Below are 17060 nucleotides of genomic sequence, written 5' to 3'. Positions count from 1 at the left end.
CAACGATTGAAGTGATAGACAAAAGTTAAAATCATTTTTGGGATTCTGCATCGAAATGCGTTGAAAACAGCCATCAGACGTAAAACAACAAAACCTGTTTTCCCAGTGTTTTAAAAACATGTTTTGTCATGTGTAGGCTCATTTTACCATGGTCCTATTCCTCACACATACTCGAAAATATAAGACTATGAGAATTAAAAAAAAAAAAAAAAAATCCAAATTAAATTCAATTCCATAATGAAAAGATTTATTTTAACAATATAACATACAAACGAAACAACACAGACACACAACTCCTGTTTCAGACAAATGGCAAGAGTCATGAATCCAAGTATAAACTTTAACTCTTACATTATCCTTCCAACAAACAGCAGGTTGAGTCAAGCAAGGTGAATAAAAGTAAAAATAATGAAAAAGGGAACAGATCACATACAATATATAATAGTATTATTAGTATCTTCTATGATTTTTACATTAAAGAATCCAACAATAGTACATAAATATAGACGTTCTAGTCCACATGAATGCATGTTCACATACACAAGGTATTCCATAATAACATATTATATTAACATATTTGTGAAATGTAAATGAATGCCATTTAAATTAGTCTCAGTGATGTAAGAAAAAAAGCATGCATCGACATCCTTCAGATTTGCAAAACAATTATATTAAAAACAAATAAGATGGCATTTGGGGTACATAATAAAACATTAAAGATGTAGATGAACGAAACATATATTTTCATGTTGTATTTTTGTATCTCAGGCTTACATCACGAACAGTCAGTCTCTAGATATGTAAACGTTTCAGCACGTAAAGACGAGAACAATTGTGGGTGTATAAACAAAAATACAAATCAACATCGTTAAGACATGCCTCTCATCTCAATAAGGCGGGTCGACGCGATATTGGCACTTAACAGAATTACATTTTCAAAATGATCACTATACCTGACCAACAAAATAGACTATAACATGGATGGGAGCTGCAAACACAGGCTCTTGTTCTAAAAATAAATACTGAGGTATTGAGGAGAATACTGAGGTGTCCTGGCTTCTCAGAGTGGTTTCTGTCACTTAAGGCCTCAAGTGGGCTTGTGCCTGTGGTCCGTAATGGCCTTCCAAAGTTTACACAAAATTCCGCCTCTGCACAGGACATAAAGACAGAGCAAACTAACATTAGAAGTGTGCAGAAAATGGCTTGGAAAACCAAACATAACTGTGGTAATGCATAGACTTCATAATGATATTGACGGGACATATTTCACAGACAATGCACCACGCCTTCAAGTAGGGTGCCGTCCCACACTCCGCTTCAGTCGGTTGAAGTCGGTCGCAGTTGTTCTCAAACACATGCACCGGTCCAATGCCGGATTTAGATAGAAAAAGTACAAAAGCTGTACCGCATACAAACAGGAGTGATTTCCTATCCTCATTAAAATATGAAAACCTATAAATGTTTGGGTGGTTTTAGTTAAAGCAGACACTGTATTTTCATCTGTGTGATTTTGACAAATATCAGATCACATTTGATGGTGATTTTATGCAGGAATGTGAGAAATTCCAAAAGGTTCAGATACTTTTACATACCACTGTAAATAAATTGAACACAATGGGAACAATTTTTTTCCGGTATCGGATCGGCACTCGGTATCGGCAGATTCTCAAAATCAGATGACTAGGACTTGGCAGCAAAAATATGCTATCGGGACAAGCCTAATCATCATATTACTCCCATTTGTATTTATAATTTATTTGTTTTGCTATGTGTAATTGCTATTTGTAATAGTACCTGCAGTGTTTAAGAAAGATTTAGTGTAGGTTTTTTAAGCTGTGGAACAAATTAATCGAATGATAATGTATTCTAATGGGAAAATCCCGCTCGACATATAACCATTTCGACTTACAAGCCAGGTCCTGGAACAAATTAAATTCGTATGTAGAGGTGCCACTGTAGTGATCCCTTGTTTTGAGAAAAAAGTCCACATTCAACTCAACTGAACTACTTATTGGTGGAAGTAAAGCTACCAACATTTGAAGGTTCTTCTTCAGTCAAATTAGAATAACAGAAACGGATGCATTACCTCAGTCTAAGACTTTTCAGATCGTCCCTTGTGACATCATTGAGGAGGTCATTTAACGTGTAGTCCTCACTGAGTATCTAGAGTAGAGAAACCGAGTTAGAATCATGGGAGCATGAGACACAAAGTGATCTATCAAACAGGTCCACACCACGTCTATAGAGTCCTGATCTGCGCCGTAAAGCCTCAGCCAATTGCTCAGCTCGGTCTCTTCGTGTTTTTTGGCAGGTTGATCCATATTCGCTCCTGTACCAAAGGGCGATGTGGAGATTTCTACTGGAAGTAGAAATGAAGGACGCCCCACAAATATTATTTCAAACATAGTCTGATTTTTCAACTAATCATTCACTGTCATCTATGTCTTCATTATGGTAATAGTTGAGCTGAAAATGGATAATCCGTTTAGTGTTTGAAAGAACTTTTCACTTTTGTCTACCTGTAGTCTGAGATCGCAGTCGTAGTAGTCGGATCTCCTGCTCTCGCTCATCCAGAACTTGTTGAAGGATTGCCTGATATTCTCTCTCCTTCTCGAGTAGCTGTTCCAGCAGTCTGATGTGACACAGGTAAGAAGAAGTATAAGTGACAAGTGATATTTAGTGGATGATGTTTATAATCAACGCAAATGCCAACCTGTTGGTCTCCAGCTTCATCCTGCCCAGCTCCATGCTTACAGAATGCTGCGCATTATGGGACTCGTGTGATACAGTGGAACTGAGTGTACTGACTCCTGAAGTTACCACTGTGTCATCGTGACTTGAGACGGCCGGTGCCCGCCTTTGGTGTGCTGAGTTTCTCTCGGCCTCGTAGTCGTCCTCCTGTTCGGGCGCGTCGCTCTCTGAGGCTAGGCTGAAATGAGGCCTAAGCTCTGAAAACACACACACGTACAGTTTGGCACATTACTGCTCCATTGTCATTCGTAATTTGAGTTAATTGTGCTTTTCAGATTTTTTCATTAAATTTTTATAATCAACTACATTTCACATTATTCCAGCCATGCATTTATCAAATTCATCCATGCTCTGAACTGGACTTTTCACCTATTGGCTGTTTTTTCCCCTCCTGTTATTTTTTAACAGTACTTATGATTTTTTTCCCCCTCTGAAAAAAACCAGATCTCCATTTTTTTGTGCTCAGCCAAAAGCAATGAAGCATTACCATAGACTTCATAAATACTGTATATCGTCGGGTCACCTCCGTCAGCCACTGCGAAACGCCTTCAAGAAGGGGGCTGTCCAACAGTCCGCTTCAGTTATTTGCAGTATGTCGCAGTTAGTTAACACATGCAGCGATCCAGCGCTGGATTTTGGCTTGAAAAAGTACGAAAGCTGTACCGCATACAAACAGGAAGGATTGTCTCAGGAGTGATTTGTTCGAGGATTCAAGGTAAGTATTATATTTTTCGTACCATGCATGCATTTTAAAATGTGATGTGGGAGAAATGAACCTCTACGGACTAGCATCATTCTTCTGCATATTTACATAAAATAAATGCTAATTGACCGTTTTATCATTCTTCGGCATATTTACATAAAATAAATGCTAAATGAAGTTTTTTTTGGTGCTTTTAACCAAGCGTTGAGACTTTTACGTCCATATCTACAAGGAATTCAGGGATTGAAGCATTTATTCACATGAATTTTCAGCGGAAAAGCTCTGTTTACATATGGCGGCCGCCACATTGATTAACAGACTAGCATTGTACTTTGACATATTTACGTAAAATAAATTCTAATTTCACTGTTTTTTTGTTTGTTTTGCTTTTAAACAAGAATTGAGACTGTTTGACGTCCATATCTATAAAGAATTCAGGGATTTAAGCATTTATTCACAAAAATTTTCACTGCAAACGCTCTGCTTACATACTGTATGGCGGCATCGTCGTTCGACAAATTTACGTAAAATAAATGCTTACTGCACGTTTTTTTTTGCTTTTAACTAAGAATTGAGACTGTTTTACGTCCATATCTATAAAGAATTCAGGGATTTATTCATCAGAATTTTCAACGAAAAAAGGTCTTTGTGATTCCACTCGGTCAGCTTAGACGGCCATGCCAACAATGCAGGCCCCCTATTAATCGGCCCACACCCCATGTCCCGTCAATATCATTATGAAGTCAATGGCATTGCTGTACTGTGATCTTATGGCATCTTGGTCCAAAGAAACAATGTTAAAGTGAATTGAGACGCTTCACTTAGACAACATTAGTGTTGCACTGCCATCTTTCTGCAAAGGAATTACAGAATGTTTGACCCTTCTGAACCTGATTAACATTTAGAAGTAAGCATGAAGAGCCATTGAAGAAATACATGGACACACAAATGAAATTGTTATTTAAAAAGGAAGAAACCTTATTTTTGTGTGTGTGAGGGCAATTACTCACGGTTCCTATCACGCTGCAGAGAGCCTATTTACGTTTTAGGCATAATGTGAGGTATTGTTGAATAAAAACATTGCTAAGACTTAGTTTACCTGAAGGAGTGTCAGGGTGAGGCCATTTGAGAACTGCTTAAACAGTTTGCAAACTGCCACTCCAGAATAAACTAGGCCAAGGATCAGCTGTATGCTAATGAATGGTGATCACAACCTGTTGTTTCTACACAGAAAACCCACAACAGAGATGGAGTTGGCATTGCGGCAATTCAACTGATCGAATTGCGTGTGAGAAAAGTGAAACTAAATCCAAAGTCCAGAAACTTGAAATTGAAAACCAACAAGAAATAAAAGCACTGTCATTGAAAATACATTGGCATTAAGGGAGAGATACTGTAATAAAATGCAAATAAATACCATAATTTTCACACTATAAGCCGCCACTTTTTTCCTTCATTTTGAATCCTGCAACTTATCGTCCGGTGCGGCTTATTTGTTGATTTATTTGGGTTATAGTTAGCACATCATTTTACAGCGGCATCATAAGACTTTCATAAGACCTTCATAATTATGACATGACACTATCATAGGCATTACTGAATGATTATGACAGATTTCATTAGTGTCCTCCGGCAAATTATATCACTAACTCCATTCACGTCCAGCTGGGATCTTTTACATCCATTCAAAAGTGAGATAATTTGCCGTGTAACACTAAATGACATCTGTTATAAGCATTCATTAATGCTCTTGGCAGTGTTATGTCATAATTATGACAGTCTTACGGCTCCACTGTCAAATACAGTGTTACCAAATACCATATCTAGCAATTAATGAAACAACTGGAACAGTAACTGAAGAAATAATTAGCACAGAACATGAATTTTGATTGTTATTTACATCTGTCGCGCTACAATGCATGCTAGGAGGCAATGTTGGACAATAGCAGTGTTGACAGCAGGTGGCAGCAGAGGTTGACTGTCTCCCACAAGGGAGCAGTGATGGCCAAATGAAGCTTCTTGAAGCAATGAAAGCTTTGCAGCCAATTGGTTCAATGCTTCATGGTGGTTCATTTGGTTTTATGACAGTCTTACAATGCCTCTGTCAAATAAAGTGTTACCGGATAATATCTTCTGGTGTAAATGTCCCATAATACAGTGAGGACAGCTGCGGCTTATAGTCCAGTACGGCTTATCTATGAACAAATGCCGTTTTCGTGCCAAATTTGGTGGGTGGCAGCTTATAGTCAGATGCGCCTTATAGTGTGAAAATTACAGTATCCATAATTATTATTTTTAGCATATGCATCTCACTATTCCATGGAATATACAGGATTTGTTGAAATGTTAAAATCTAATTTGAATGCTAAAATGTAATATAAGTGTTTTGTCTCAAAAAAAAAAAAAGCTGTAATTTTAGTTCAAGTTATGCTTTTTAAAAAGTATAAACTTAGATCCAACTGTGACAGTTGTGACTTCTTAAAAAGTCGCACTGAACTGTAAACTAATGTATAGTAAAATGTAATGACTTGAACGTTAGGGTTAAATTGATTTGAGCTTCTTTGTAAAATGTGAGTTTCAAATTCTTGTAGAATACATGACACTGTAGTTCATTTTGGAGAGAGTACTGTAATATTGTTACCTGGCACCAAAATTGTGATGGCGGTCTGAACTGCTTTTCGGATGATGTTGTCAAGTGCAAACATCCAGTGAGGCTTGATGTTGTGGTTTCTCAACACTTTGTTCACCTAAAATATAAAGGTTCACAACTTTAAGCGTGATAATTATTTTATTCAGGACCAACAATAAGCTTAAATATGAACAAGTATAACATACATTTCTTTTTAATATAGTACTTGTCCTTCTCTGGACAACCTAGACTGGCTGGTAGTCAATTGCTGGACACATTTTGACAAACAGTTCAAACCCAGTTTGAATTAGGTTAAATTTACTTAAAATATTACAACCTTAAGAATACAGTACTTCATTGTGCTTATTTTAAGTACAGTACTCCCATAAGCATTTCCACTGTCATTTGTCTTTAAACCAACAGGAGGCATTAAAGTACCACTTTATTACATCCTTCCATTCATTTTCAACACCATTTGTCAGGGTCACAAGGTGCTGGAGCCTAACCCAGCGACTTTGGGCGAAATGCAGACTACACCCTAAACTGGTTGCCTGCCTGTCGTAGAACACATACACAGACAGCCAAACAACCATTCACAATCACACCACGACACAATCGGCGACAGCACTTTATGCAATACTGAACCCAGAGGTGGGTGGTAAAACTTTACATTTACTTAAGTAACTTTTTCAGAAAAATGTACTTCTAAGAGTTGTTTTACTAAGCCACTAATTTTACTTTTACTTGAGTAGATTTGTGAAGAAGAAACACCACTCTTACGCCAATACTTTGGGCTACACTAGTCATTACAATTTTCCTTTTTATTCTACATATTAGACTTCACTTTTTTTTGATACGCTAACAGTGGCTGAACCTGTTTCACCAATGAGACATCGCAACAATAATCACATCACTCCAATATACCAATCAGACTCGAGCTTGCCTTCCTATGATCATGCCGACCTGTTCAATCACGTGGTGTCTTTAAAGCATAGGCGGAGTTTGACTTTTGAGGCAGGGGGGGCACAACATGTTGATGACCCCGAAATGCAGTGTCAGCAATAAAATTAACTTAAGAATATTTATTATAAGTTGACAGTGAGTGTTTTTTGTTTCCAATCATTCTTAAGCGGAAATCTAAATCAGGCTGCTTAGGCAATACTTTTCACCAAGATCGTCATCCATTGAATATGGTACGCCCGCTGTGGTGTGCCAATGTGGTTATCCCAGTCAAAAATTGTATCCCCAGGGCGGAGGCATATGGAGGTAGATTTGTGTCTTTATTATTCTATCAAAAAAAAGTTGCTTCAATTAAAAAAATGTGTTTGAATGCAAAAATAAATTTGAAACTTAAAAAAAAAAAAAGCTTTTTTTTTTTTTTTTTTAAATTGAAGTCAAGTTTCAAGTAATGTTGATTTGTGTTTAGGCCACATTTTGGCTAGGCACATTTTTGTCTTTATTATTCAATCAAAAAATAAGTTGCTTCAAAAATATATATGTTTTCAACAAGAAAAATCACTTCAATAAGAAAAAATTCCATTATGGAAAAAGTTTTTGAATGCAAAAAAATATTTGAGATTGAAAAATTAGCATTTAAACACTTAATTTTTCATCGAAAAAGTTTTCTTTGATTGAAGCAATTCTTTTTGTGTTTGGGCCATTATAGAAATATATTTTTTTGTTCATTTCATTCACTTTTTGTTGCAGTTTTATTGCTTTACAACTTTATATATATACGAAAGTCAATTACATGCAACGATACTTTTCGGTCACCAGGGGGCCGAAAACCCGCTTATGCTTTAAAGCACCGTAAAAAATTAAGTATCTGACATAGAGCGCCGCCATCAACATGACTCGAAAGCGTGGATTTTAAACTGTCTCCCAGTTTTTATTTGGCACCGATTGACAACGGAAAACCGGAGATATGATCCTTTTATTTTCATATTAGGAAATATGTTTTCTCCACTAGAGAGCAGTCATGCTCTTTGGAAGAATAATGCTTAATTTCTGTATTTTTTTTAATGTAATAGGTAATACTACAGTATAATAATAACAGTTCATATAGATAACTTAGCTGAGAAAAAAAAATACCATTGTTAAAAAAAAAATCAAACATCGTAAGCAGTTACTCACAAGTTTACTCATTACTATTTTTTTTCACCAAATATACTTTTTTTACTTGTACTTGGGTACACTTTTTGGATAATGACTTTTACTTTTACTTGAATAATATTATTTTGAAATAATGCTACTCTTACTTGAGTACATTTTTGGCTGATACTCTACCCACCTCTGACCGAACCTTCACGGAAAGCAGGAGTGTCCAAAATTTCCTCTTTGGAAAAAAAATATCAAAAGAGAGAAAAAACAACGACCACAAGGCCACTATAATATTCTCTACTAATAATTAATGATGGCAATAAATGTATAATAAATAGATAAATGTAGGGGTAAGGGGAGGTGGTCATAATTACCTTGAGTTGTTATTCAATGTTTAAGATCATATAGGTTTGAGGGTAGTCATGGAACATAAAAATGTTTAACGTATCCCCACAAGAAATGTAAAAAATCCACTTGCATTAAGTCATTTAATGGGCAGTAGGAGCCAAAGCACGCCGACCTTTCTTTTGAATACATTTGCCATTATTACTGACATTTTGGCCTTTTTATTTCATTTCTTAAAGGTTTTATAGCTATTATATTGGGCTGACGTCAAGGATGAAACCTGCTCCCAGTAGCCCGCTCATGTTAAATGACAACAATTAAAACGAAGTGCTTGCTCTTTGGCTCTTTCTTTACGTCTCTGCTACTTACAGCATCCTGGAAGCCGAAAAGTACGACTTGCAGCTGGCTTATGGCCGTGCTGTCAAAGTCCAGCTCCAGCTTGAGTTGTGACAGCGTGCGGGCGATGACTTTCCTGTCAGCTCCACGGACAAAATCTGCCAGGCTGACTACCAGAGTGGAGATGTGCTGAGGTTTCATTTTCATTTCCTCCGATCCCTGCCAGTTCAATAAAACTTATGGATGAGTATTATTTGACAGGTACGAGCACCTACAGTGGGGCAAATAAGTATTTAGTCAACCACTAATTGTGCAAGTTCTCCCAATTGAAAATGCTACAGAGCCTTGTAATTGTCAACATGGGTAAACCTCAACCATGAGAGACAGAATGTGGAAAAAAAAACAAAAACGAAAATCACATTGTTTGATTTTTAAAGAATTTATTTCCAAATTAGAGTGGACAGTAGGTATTTGGTCACCTACACACAAGCAAGATTTCTGGCTGTCAAAGAGGTCTAAACTTCTAACCTTCTAACGAGGTCTCCCCTCGTTCCCTGTATTAATGGAACCTGTTTTAACTCATTATCGGTATAAAAGCCACCTGTCCACAATCTCAGTCAGTCACACTCCAAATTTCACTATGGCCAAGACCAAAGAGCTGTCAAAGGACACCAGAGACAAAATTGTAGACCTGCACTAGGCTGGCAAGACTGAATCTGCAAAAGGTAAGACGCTTGGTGTACAGAAATCAACTGTGGAAGCAATTATTAGAAAATGGAAGACATACAAGACCACTGATAATCTCCCTCGATTTGGGGCTCCATGCAAGATCTCAACCCGTGGCGTCAAAATGATAACAAGAACATTGAGCAAAAATCCCAGGACTACACGGGGGGGCCCTAGTGAATGACCTACAGAGAGCTGGGACCACAGTAACAAAGGCTACTATCAGTAACACAATGCGCCGCCAGGGACCCAAATCCTGCACTGCCAGAAGTGTCCCCCAGCTGAAGCCAGTACACGTCCAGGCCCGTCTGCGGTTCGCTAGAGAGCATTTGGATGATCCAGAAGAGGATGGTCAGAGATGGTCGGATGAAACCAAAATACAACTTTTTGGTAGAAACACAGGTTCTCGTGTTTGGAGGAAAAAGAATACTGAATTGCTCTCAACCCCAGATCTCAACCCCATAGAAAATCTGTGGAGGGAGTTGAAAGTCCGTGTTGCCCAACGACAGAAACAAAACATCACTGCTCTAGAGGAGATCTGCATGGAGGAATGGGCCAAAATACCAGCAACAGTGTGTGAAAAGCTTGTGAAGAGTTACAGAAAACGTTTGGCCTCTGTTATTGCCAACAAAGGGTACATAACAAAGTATTGAGATGAACTTTTGGTATTGACCAAATACTTATTTTCCACCATGGTTTGCAAATAAATTCTTTAAAAATCAAACAATACAGTCTGTCTCTCATGTTTGAGGTTTACCCATGTTGACAATTACAGGCCTCTCTAATCTTGTCAAGTGGGAGAACTTGCACAATTAGTGGTTGACTAAATACTTATTTGCCCCACTGTACTTTCATAACCTACAGTACCTGTGTGAGGGCTTCCATTAGATTGGCCACCACTTTATCGAGGTCCTCGGTCAGGATGTGGTGCAAGGTGGCTCGCCTTTCACTGTCTTTCTTCAGCATAAAGAAGCCAGAATCCTTCTCTTCAGGAGATGGAGGAGCACTGTGGTCCTCAAAGTTTTCAACAGGGATGCTAAAAGAAAGAAAGAAAGAAAGAAAGAAAGAAAGAAAGAAATATATATTAATAAAACAAACTGAAAAAGCATGGGATATTTGGGTATCATATTGCAACAATTTATTAACAAAACTTTGTATTTTGACTGAACTAGTGACAAGTTAATTTAAATGAGACAACAATGGACATTGTTTATTCAACTCTAACTTGTAGCGCGCATGATACAGTATCAACACTATCCAAAAATGTTGGTCTATTCTTCAAAATAAGACACCATCTCCCTGCACTTCTTACCCTGTACAAAACCTTATTTTAGCCCCATATTGATTACTGCAATGTCATATGGTGTAACACATTCCCCAGTCACCTAAAGAAACTAGAAACCCTACAAAAGAAGATGTACGGGCCATGTCCTGGTACAGTTTTAATGCCCCAAGTTATTGTTCAAAATGCATGCACAATGTTCCAAATTGTAAATATTATGAATAACATGCTGTCTGAGCTCATTCCATTCTGGACTCCTCTCCATACTCATGATTTCAGGAACAAAGACCTCATCAGTGGCAAAAAAAGAAGACTTGCTAACACCAGCCTGAGCATCGTATCTAGAGGCCCGCAGATTTGGAATGAGCTCGATGACTAGTTAAAAGTGTTGAAATCCATCTACACTTTTAAAACAATGCTAAAAAGTATTCTGATCAGTTCATAAAAATATTCCAACATACTGTACCTAGGTTATAACTTCTCTTGTTCCAGGGAAGTATTTCTTTCTTTGTGTGTATTTAGTGTTTAATGTTATTGTTTGTCTGTATGTTATTGTATGAGGATGCTATAATGTGCTACGATTCCCCCTTCCTGCTCTTCTTGTAATTTCTCTTATGATTGTCTTAATGTACACAGGCACCTGTCTATAAGCTTTGAATAGCTTCTTAAGGAGACCTGACCTATACATGATCCTAGCTCAGCATTATGAGATGATGTACACTTTGCTAATATGGATATGTGTGTGAATAAATTGAATTTATAGAGCCATGCCAATAATGTATAAAACAGCAAAATTAGTTCTTCAATTATTTATTTTAGGGTAGTAGTTCAATTTCTGGTGATTCGCAAATAGAATGAATGTCAGAATGTCGATTTCTACCTCATATCAATGTAAAAAATAACTGATCAACTCATTTTTCTTTTGAATTCTATTTTTTTTTAAAGGTGAATTTTGGGATTTCATTTGCTAAAAAGTGTAATCATCAAAATACCTCGGTTTTTGAATTGATTGTCTGAAATAAATATTTTGCTCGATATTTCAACTTATTGAGATGCACCTGGATAGTGAGGTTGTTCAAAAATAAGCAGTCAGGCTGTATACAAGTCAGATCAACTGTCTTTTGAATGAATTAAAAAGGAGACAAAAATCAACACAAATTACAACTTCATCTCAGAGAACTGACTTGACATTAGATATATAATTCTACAACAGAAGTCACTTAAAACTATACTTCCATTTGGAACATATTCATTAGTTCAAAGCAGTATTAGAATAATATGTTAATAATATCTGTTTAATATGTTAATATTAGTATGATACAATATAATATGTTATTTTTCAATAGATTTTAATGCTTTAATGCAGTGTTTTTTCAACTTTTTATACCACTACCACCTCACAACATCACGACCAACATTAAATAACAGTGTCTGAAGGGAATAGTATCTTTTCCCCTATTTACTGTTTGTATTACTCTAACACACTTAATATAACCAATCAGGGAATAGTAGCTTTTCTCATATTTACTGTTAGACTGTATCACTCTAACACACCCAATATAAAATAAATGGCATTTATAATCATAGTTTGAGAAAAACAAGCAGAACATATTTAATATTATGAACAGTTGGACTTGAAATAATTAGATTTTGCAGCACCAGGAAAATGGGCAGATAAGGGCAGAACAGATACAGGACGCCTTGTGACCACTGAAGATTGACGCTGACAAGAGGGGGGTAGTAAGACATCTCCAAGCCCACGTCTGCACCACCAAATCCCGCAATCGCCTCTTTTGGACAGTCCATAACAAATGGCGGGACATCTTGTCTTGCCACAAGGAACATCTGATACGGAGGATCCCGCGACCGGGAAGTGAACACTTAGCACTTACGTAGCACTGAGGATGGCAAAAATTCTTAACTCTCGTTGCCCTGACAACAGTAATGCTTGAATTCTCCTGTCCAATCCACAACAGACAATAACCCTAAACAACGCCCGAACACACCCCTTCTTCTGGACCACAGCCTGCCTCACCAGAGCCTTTAAACGACTGAATTTTTAACTAATCGTTGTCATTTTTCTCGGGAATCATTTGTTGACTTGTGATATGGTAACCCCGGATCCAGTTTGCCTCCTCGCCTGGATCTCTTTGTGCTGTATGATTGCTGCCGACTTGAAATAAATTGTCAACTTGTGCTTCGAAGCCTTTTCCAGCTTTTAAAATGGAGTCAGTACAATGGGTTAATACTAAGGTGAATGTGCAGAGTCTGGCCTTTTGGCCGGGTTGTCGGGGTTCTGCCGGCCCGAATCGTTGGAATTGCGCTAGTGTGGGGCCGGCAATCTGGCTAAAAGGTCAGATTACTTCATGTCGTAGGCCAAAATGTTCACAATTTGAACAATATCACTACTCTGGAACAAGAACTGTATTTAAATTAGGATCCAACTAAACTGTATTGCATTTAAAAATCAAATATGATTTGTACCCAAATCTTTATTTGAAAAGAAACAGTTACAAGATATTAAATGTGAATCATTTGTAGTTCAAAGTTAAATACAACTGAACATATTAAATGCACTGTGCATTAATTTGGAGAATCTTTCAAGCACCACTAGAAGGAGCCTGCGTACCTCGCTCTTGAGAACCACTTGTTTAGTTGCTTTTTTTTTTTTTTTTTTTAGCTCCAAACTGAAATGATAACCAGTAACAGCAATGTGACATTAATTATTGTACCTAAGGAAGAGTGATCGGGGCCCCTTGACATCACGCTCGCTGTAGCACTTGATGCTGGGCTTGAAGATGAAGGGGTTGGTGTGGAGGTCGTTGTCAGGGGAGACGGAGCCATACTCACTGCTGCTACTGGTGTCCTCTACCACAACGGGAACAGGCAGGGAAATACTGCGCAGGTATTCTGAGTGGGAATCATAGCGTTAAAAATCACTTATGCATCTTAATATCATCCTAATATCTGACACCAGAAATAAATATCCAGAAATTTCTTATCTATTAAAGCAATTTAGAGGTCTGGAGAATAGTGTAAAATGCAAAGCCACTCACCGGTGCCTGGTGACAGCGCTGTGAAAGAAATACACAATAAGTCAGTAATGAACTGAGCAAGGTAGTACATGATTACAGTTAAAGAAAAACATTTTCACATGTGCACAAAGACACAAGGCACTTTTTTCTAATCTGAAGGATCATGTGACTGATGAACAAGGCGCCTTGTTTTGGGGATTACTGTATTTTTCGGACTATAAATTGTGCTGAGGAGTCCAAGTCCTACTAGCTGAAAAATTTGCATAACCAAGAGGAAAAACAAAATGACAAAGGTCTGCAGTTTAAGTCCCATTTCTGGGTTAGGGTTAAAGTCTTTATTTTCAGTACCACTTATGAACAAGTCTGACATCTGTGGAAGCAAAGTGCACGCTGTGAGCGCCTTTTTTTGCGGCTGTTCGTGTGGAAAAAACCCCCACACCTGTCGCACTTGATTATAAGTCGCAGGCTCTGCAAACTATGAATAACATGCTGTTTACAGTCCAGGAAACACTGTCCATTTCAGTGTTGTTTTCGTCAAAAATGACGATAACGAAAATATTTAGTCGATGAACAATATTTTCACGATGATGATGTGACGATGACGAGCTAAAAACGTGGCTTTGAAGACTAAAACACAGTTTCCGTCACATGTTCACAATGTGTGACATTTTAAGTGTAGTTAGCCTGCATCGTAGTAGTTTCTGGTTGTGTCACTCATGTGACGTGCTGCGCTCCCTGCCCGGACTCATCAGTGTGTCCTCTCCAGTGTCCAAGCTTGCACACACGCACACACAGTAAGATTTGTTTTCTTATTTTGGCCAGAGAAAATATGCAATGTTGCTTTAAGACCTTTAAAGGACTGTGCTGAGTGATCATCGCACAATAAATGTAACTCGTAGCGTTAGCATAGCATTCGCATTACGCTAATGCTCATTGAGAGCATCTTCTTAAACTCTCAGACAACTTTTTTTTTTTTACATATATTTCATGGCTTCTAGGTGAGTTTAATCGAAAATAATGCACTGTTTTTCCTGCTGAGTGTGAATTATCATACCAAGTTGGCGTTGCCCTCATAGACGCTATGATATGTGCTCGTCTGTCTATGTTCATTCAAAATTGTTGGAAACCTTTATTATTTTTGGACTAAAACGTTTTAATTTTACAGACAAAAAATTTTTCAGTAACTGTGGACTAAAATTAAACAAAATATGTATGAGATTTTGTCGACTAAAACTAGATGAATACGAACAAATTTTGAAATGACTAAAATATGACTAAGACTATTAAGTATTTTCTTCCAAAAAACCTAAGATAAGAATTAAAAAGGCTGCCCAAAACAACACTGGTACAGTTAAATTTAAGGCATAGACTTCATAATTATATTGACAGGTCACATCCGTCATACACTGCACCACGGCAAGTAGGGGGCCTGCCCACACACAGCATCAAGAGGAGTCATTCTCAAACACACGCACCCAGCAATTTAATTAGTGCTGCAACGATTAATCGATTAACTCCAGTATTAGATTATAAAAAAAATATTCCAAATTAAATTTTGTTGCTTTGAGTATTTGTTTAATTAAAGTGCCGTTGTAATGGTTTATTTTGAAAGTGTTTGCATCAAGTTTTATTGATTAGGGTGGATACACTGCCCTCTGGTCTGTCTTATTCCACGTGGCTGAATCCAATTGCTCCCTGTTAAGACCAACATAACCTATGTTTTTGTTTGAGTTCATGTTTTTTAATGCATTCGTAATTTAGTTTATAGGTATATTTGGCTATTTTTGTGGGAATATGTGTCATAACCATTTGTTAAGAGCATTGTAAAAAAACATCAGCATTTTATAGTATTTAAGCTAGCGGACTTTTGCTATGTAAATTAGCCAATTTCTATTTTGTTGTACATAGATCCTCATTTATTTATTTATTTTTTATAATGTTTGAGGCTCAGCTAAGGTATTTTAATTTTTCATGTTCCTTATTCGATTACTCGATTATTTGAACTAACTAGTTCATCGATTAATCGACTGGTAAAATAATCGATAGCTGCAGCCCTAGATCTAACGCCATATTTAGGCTGAAAAAATATGAAAGATATACCGCATACAAACAGGAAGGATTGTCTCAGGAGTGATTTGTTCAAGGATTCAAGGTAATTATTATATTTTTCGTACCATGCACGCATTTTGAAACGTCAAAAATATCAATGGGAGAAATTAGCCGCTACGGCATTCGCGTAGTTCGCAATATTTACGTAAAATAAATGCTAACTGCACGTTTTTTGTTTTTTTTTTGCTTTTAACCAATAATCGAGACTGTTTTACGTCCATATCTATAAAGAATTCAGGGATTTAAGCATTTATTCACAAGAATTTTCAACTGAAAAAGCTCTTTGTTTTCACAAGGCCGCAGCTACAGTTGCTGACTGACTAGCATCATTGTTCGCAATATTTACGTAAAATAAATGCTAACTGCACGTTTTTTTTTTTTTTGCTTTTAACCAAGAATTGAGACTGTTTTACGTCCACATCTATAAAGAATTCAGGGATTTAAGCATTTATTCACAAGAACTTTTAACAGAAAAAGCTCTTTGTCTGTGGTTCCACTTGGTCAGCTTTGACAGCCACGCCAACAATACAGGCCCCCTATTAATCGGCCCCGCGCCACGTGTCCCGTCAATACATTATGAAGTCTATGTTTAGGGAATAAAAAGATGGAAAAACATGTTTATGTGCAATCACCTGTGAAACTACTTTTATTCTTTTTCTTGCGGCTGGTGACGGTGAGGAACTCATCTGTGAGCAGGTCGAAGGCGGTGGCTCGGCGGTCCGGGTCGGGCTCGAAGCAACGCACGATAAAGGCCTTGGCCTCTGCTGACATGGACTCTGGGATCTCTGGGTGGATCTTAAACATGCCTACCTGCACATACAGTAAGTAAACACAAAGTCCAGAGCGTCGGTCTCTTTCTAAGTATTTTCCTGACATATTAAACAATGAAACGTGTAGAAGAAAAATAACTGTCAAAGTTCAAGCACAAATCCCTATTGGCAGCGCGCGTGCTGTTGAAGAATGTTGACCTGCCATTATCAGAGACATTCCACAAGGATGAGAGAAGACCCAAGTTAAGAAACTCAAATGTTATTATGCTTTTGT

General features: G+C 37.4%; 1 protein-coding gene across 2 annotated transcripts in view; it reads right to left on the bottom strand.

Moving 5' to 3' along the window:
• Window positions 1-204: 204 nt before the first annotated feature.
• The window catches only part of map3k5 (mitogen-activated protein kinase kinase kinase 5), a 106346-nt gene continuing 89490 nt past the window's right edge, over window positions 205-17060 (bottom strand). The window contains exons 20-30 of one of the 2 annotated variants that reach the window (XM_057822390.1): window positions 16649-16826; window positions 13929-13946; window positions 13605-13782; window positions 10458-10626; window positions 8898-9083; window positions 6096-6201; window positions 2714-2948; window positions 2520-2632; window positions 2235-2359; window positions 2087-2163; window positions 205-1148 (exon numbers count right to left, since the gene is read on the bottom strand). In XM_057822390.1, the coding sequence (XP_057678373.1) occupies window positions 1088-1148; window positions 2087-2163; window positions 2235-2359; window positions 2520-2632; window positions 2714-2948; window positions 6096-6201; window positions 8898-9083; window positions 10458-10626; window positions 13605-13782; window positions 13929-13946; window positions 16649-16826 (1446 nt within the window). In that variant the 3' untranslated portion in view covers window positions 205-1087. The remainder of the gene's footprint in view (window positions 1149-2086; window positions 2164-2234; window positions 2360-2519; window positions 2633-2713; window positions 2949-6095; window positions 6202-8897; window positions 9084-10457; window positions 10627-13604; window positions 13783-13928; window positions 13947-16648; window positions 16827-17060) is intronic. The other variant, XM_057822391.1, reaches the window with a different exon arrangement.

Source organism: Corythoichthys intestinalis, chromosome 19 (assembly GCF_030265065.1).
Source record: "Corythoichthys intestinalis isolate RoL2023-P3 chromosome 19, ASM3026506v1, whole genome shotgun sequence".
Classification (NCBI taxonomy): Eukaryota; Metazoa; Chordata; class Actinopteri; order Syngnathiformes; family Syngnathidae; genus Corythoichthys; species Corythoichthys intestinalis.
Note: the sequence above shows the minus strand (reverse complement) of the source record. Positions and strands in the feature narration are given on the sequence as shown.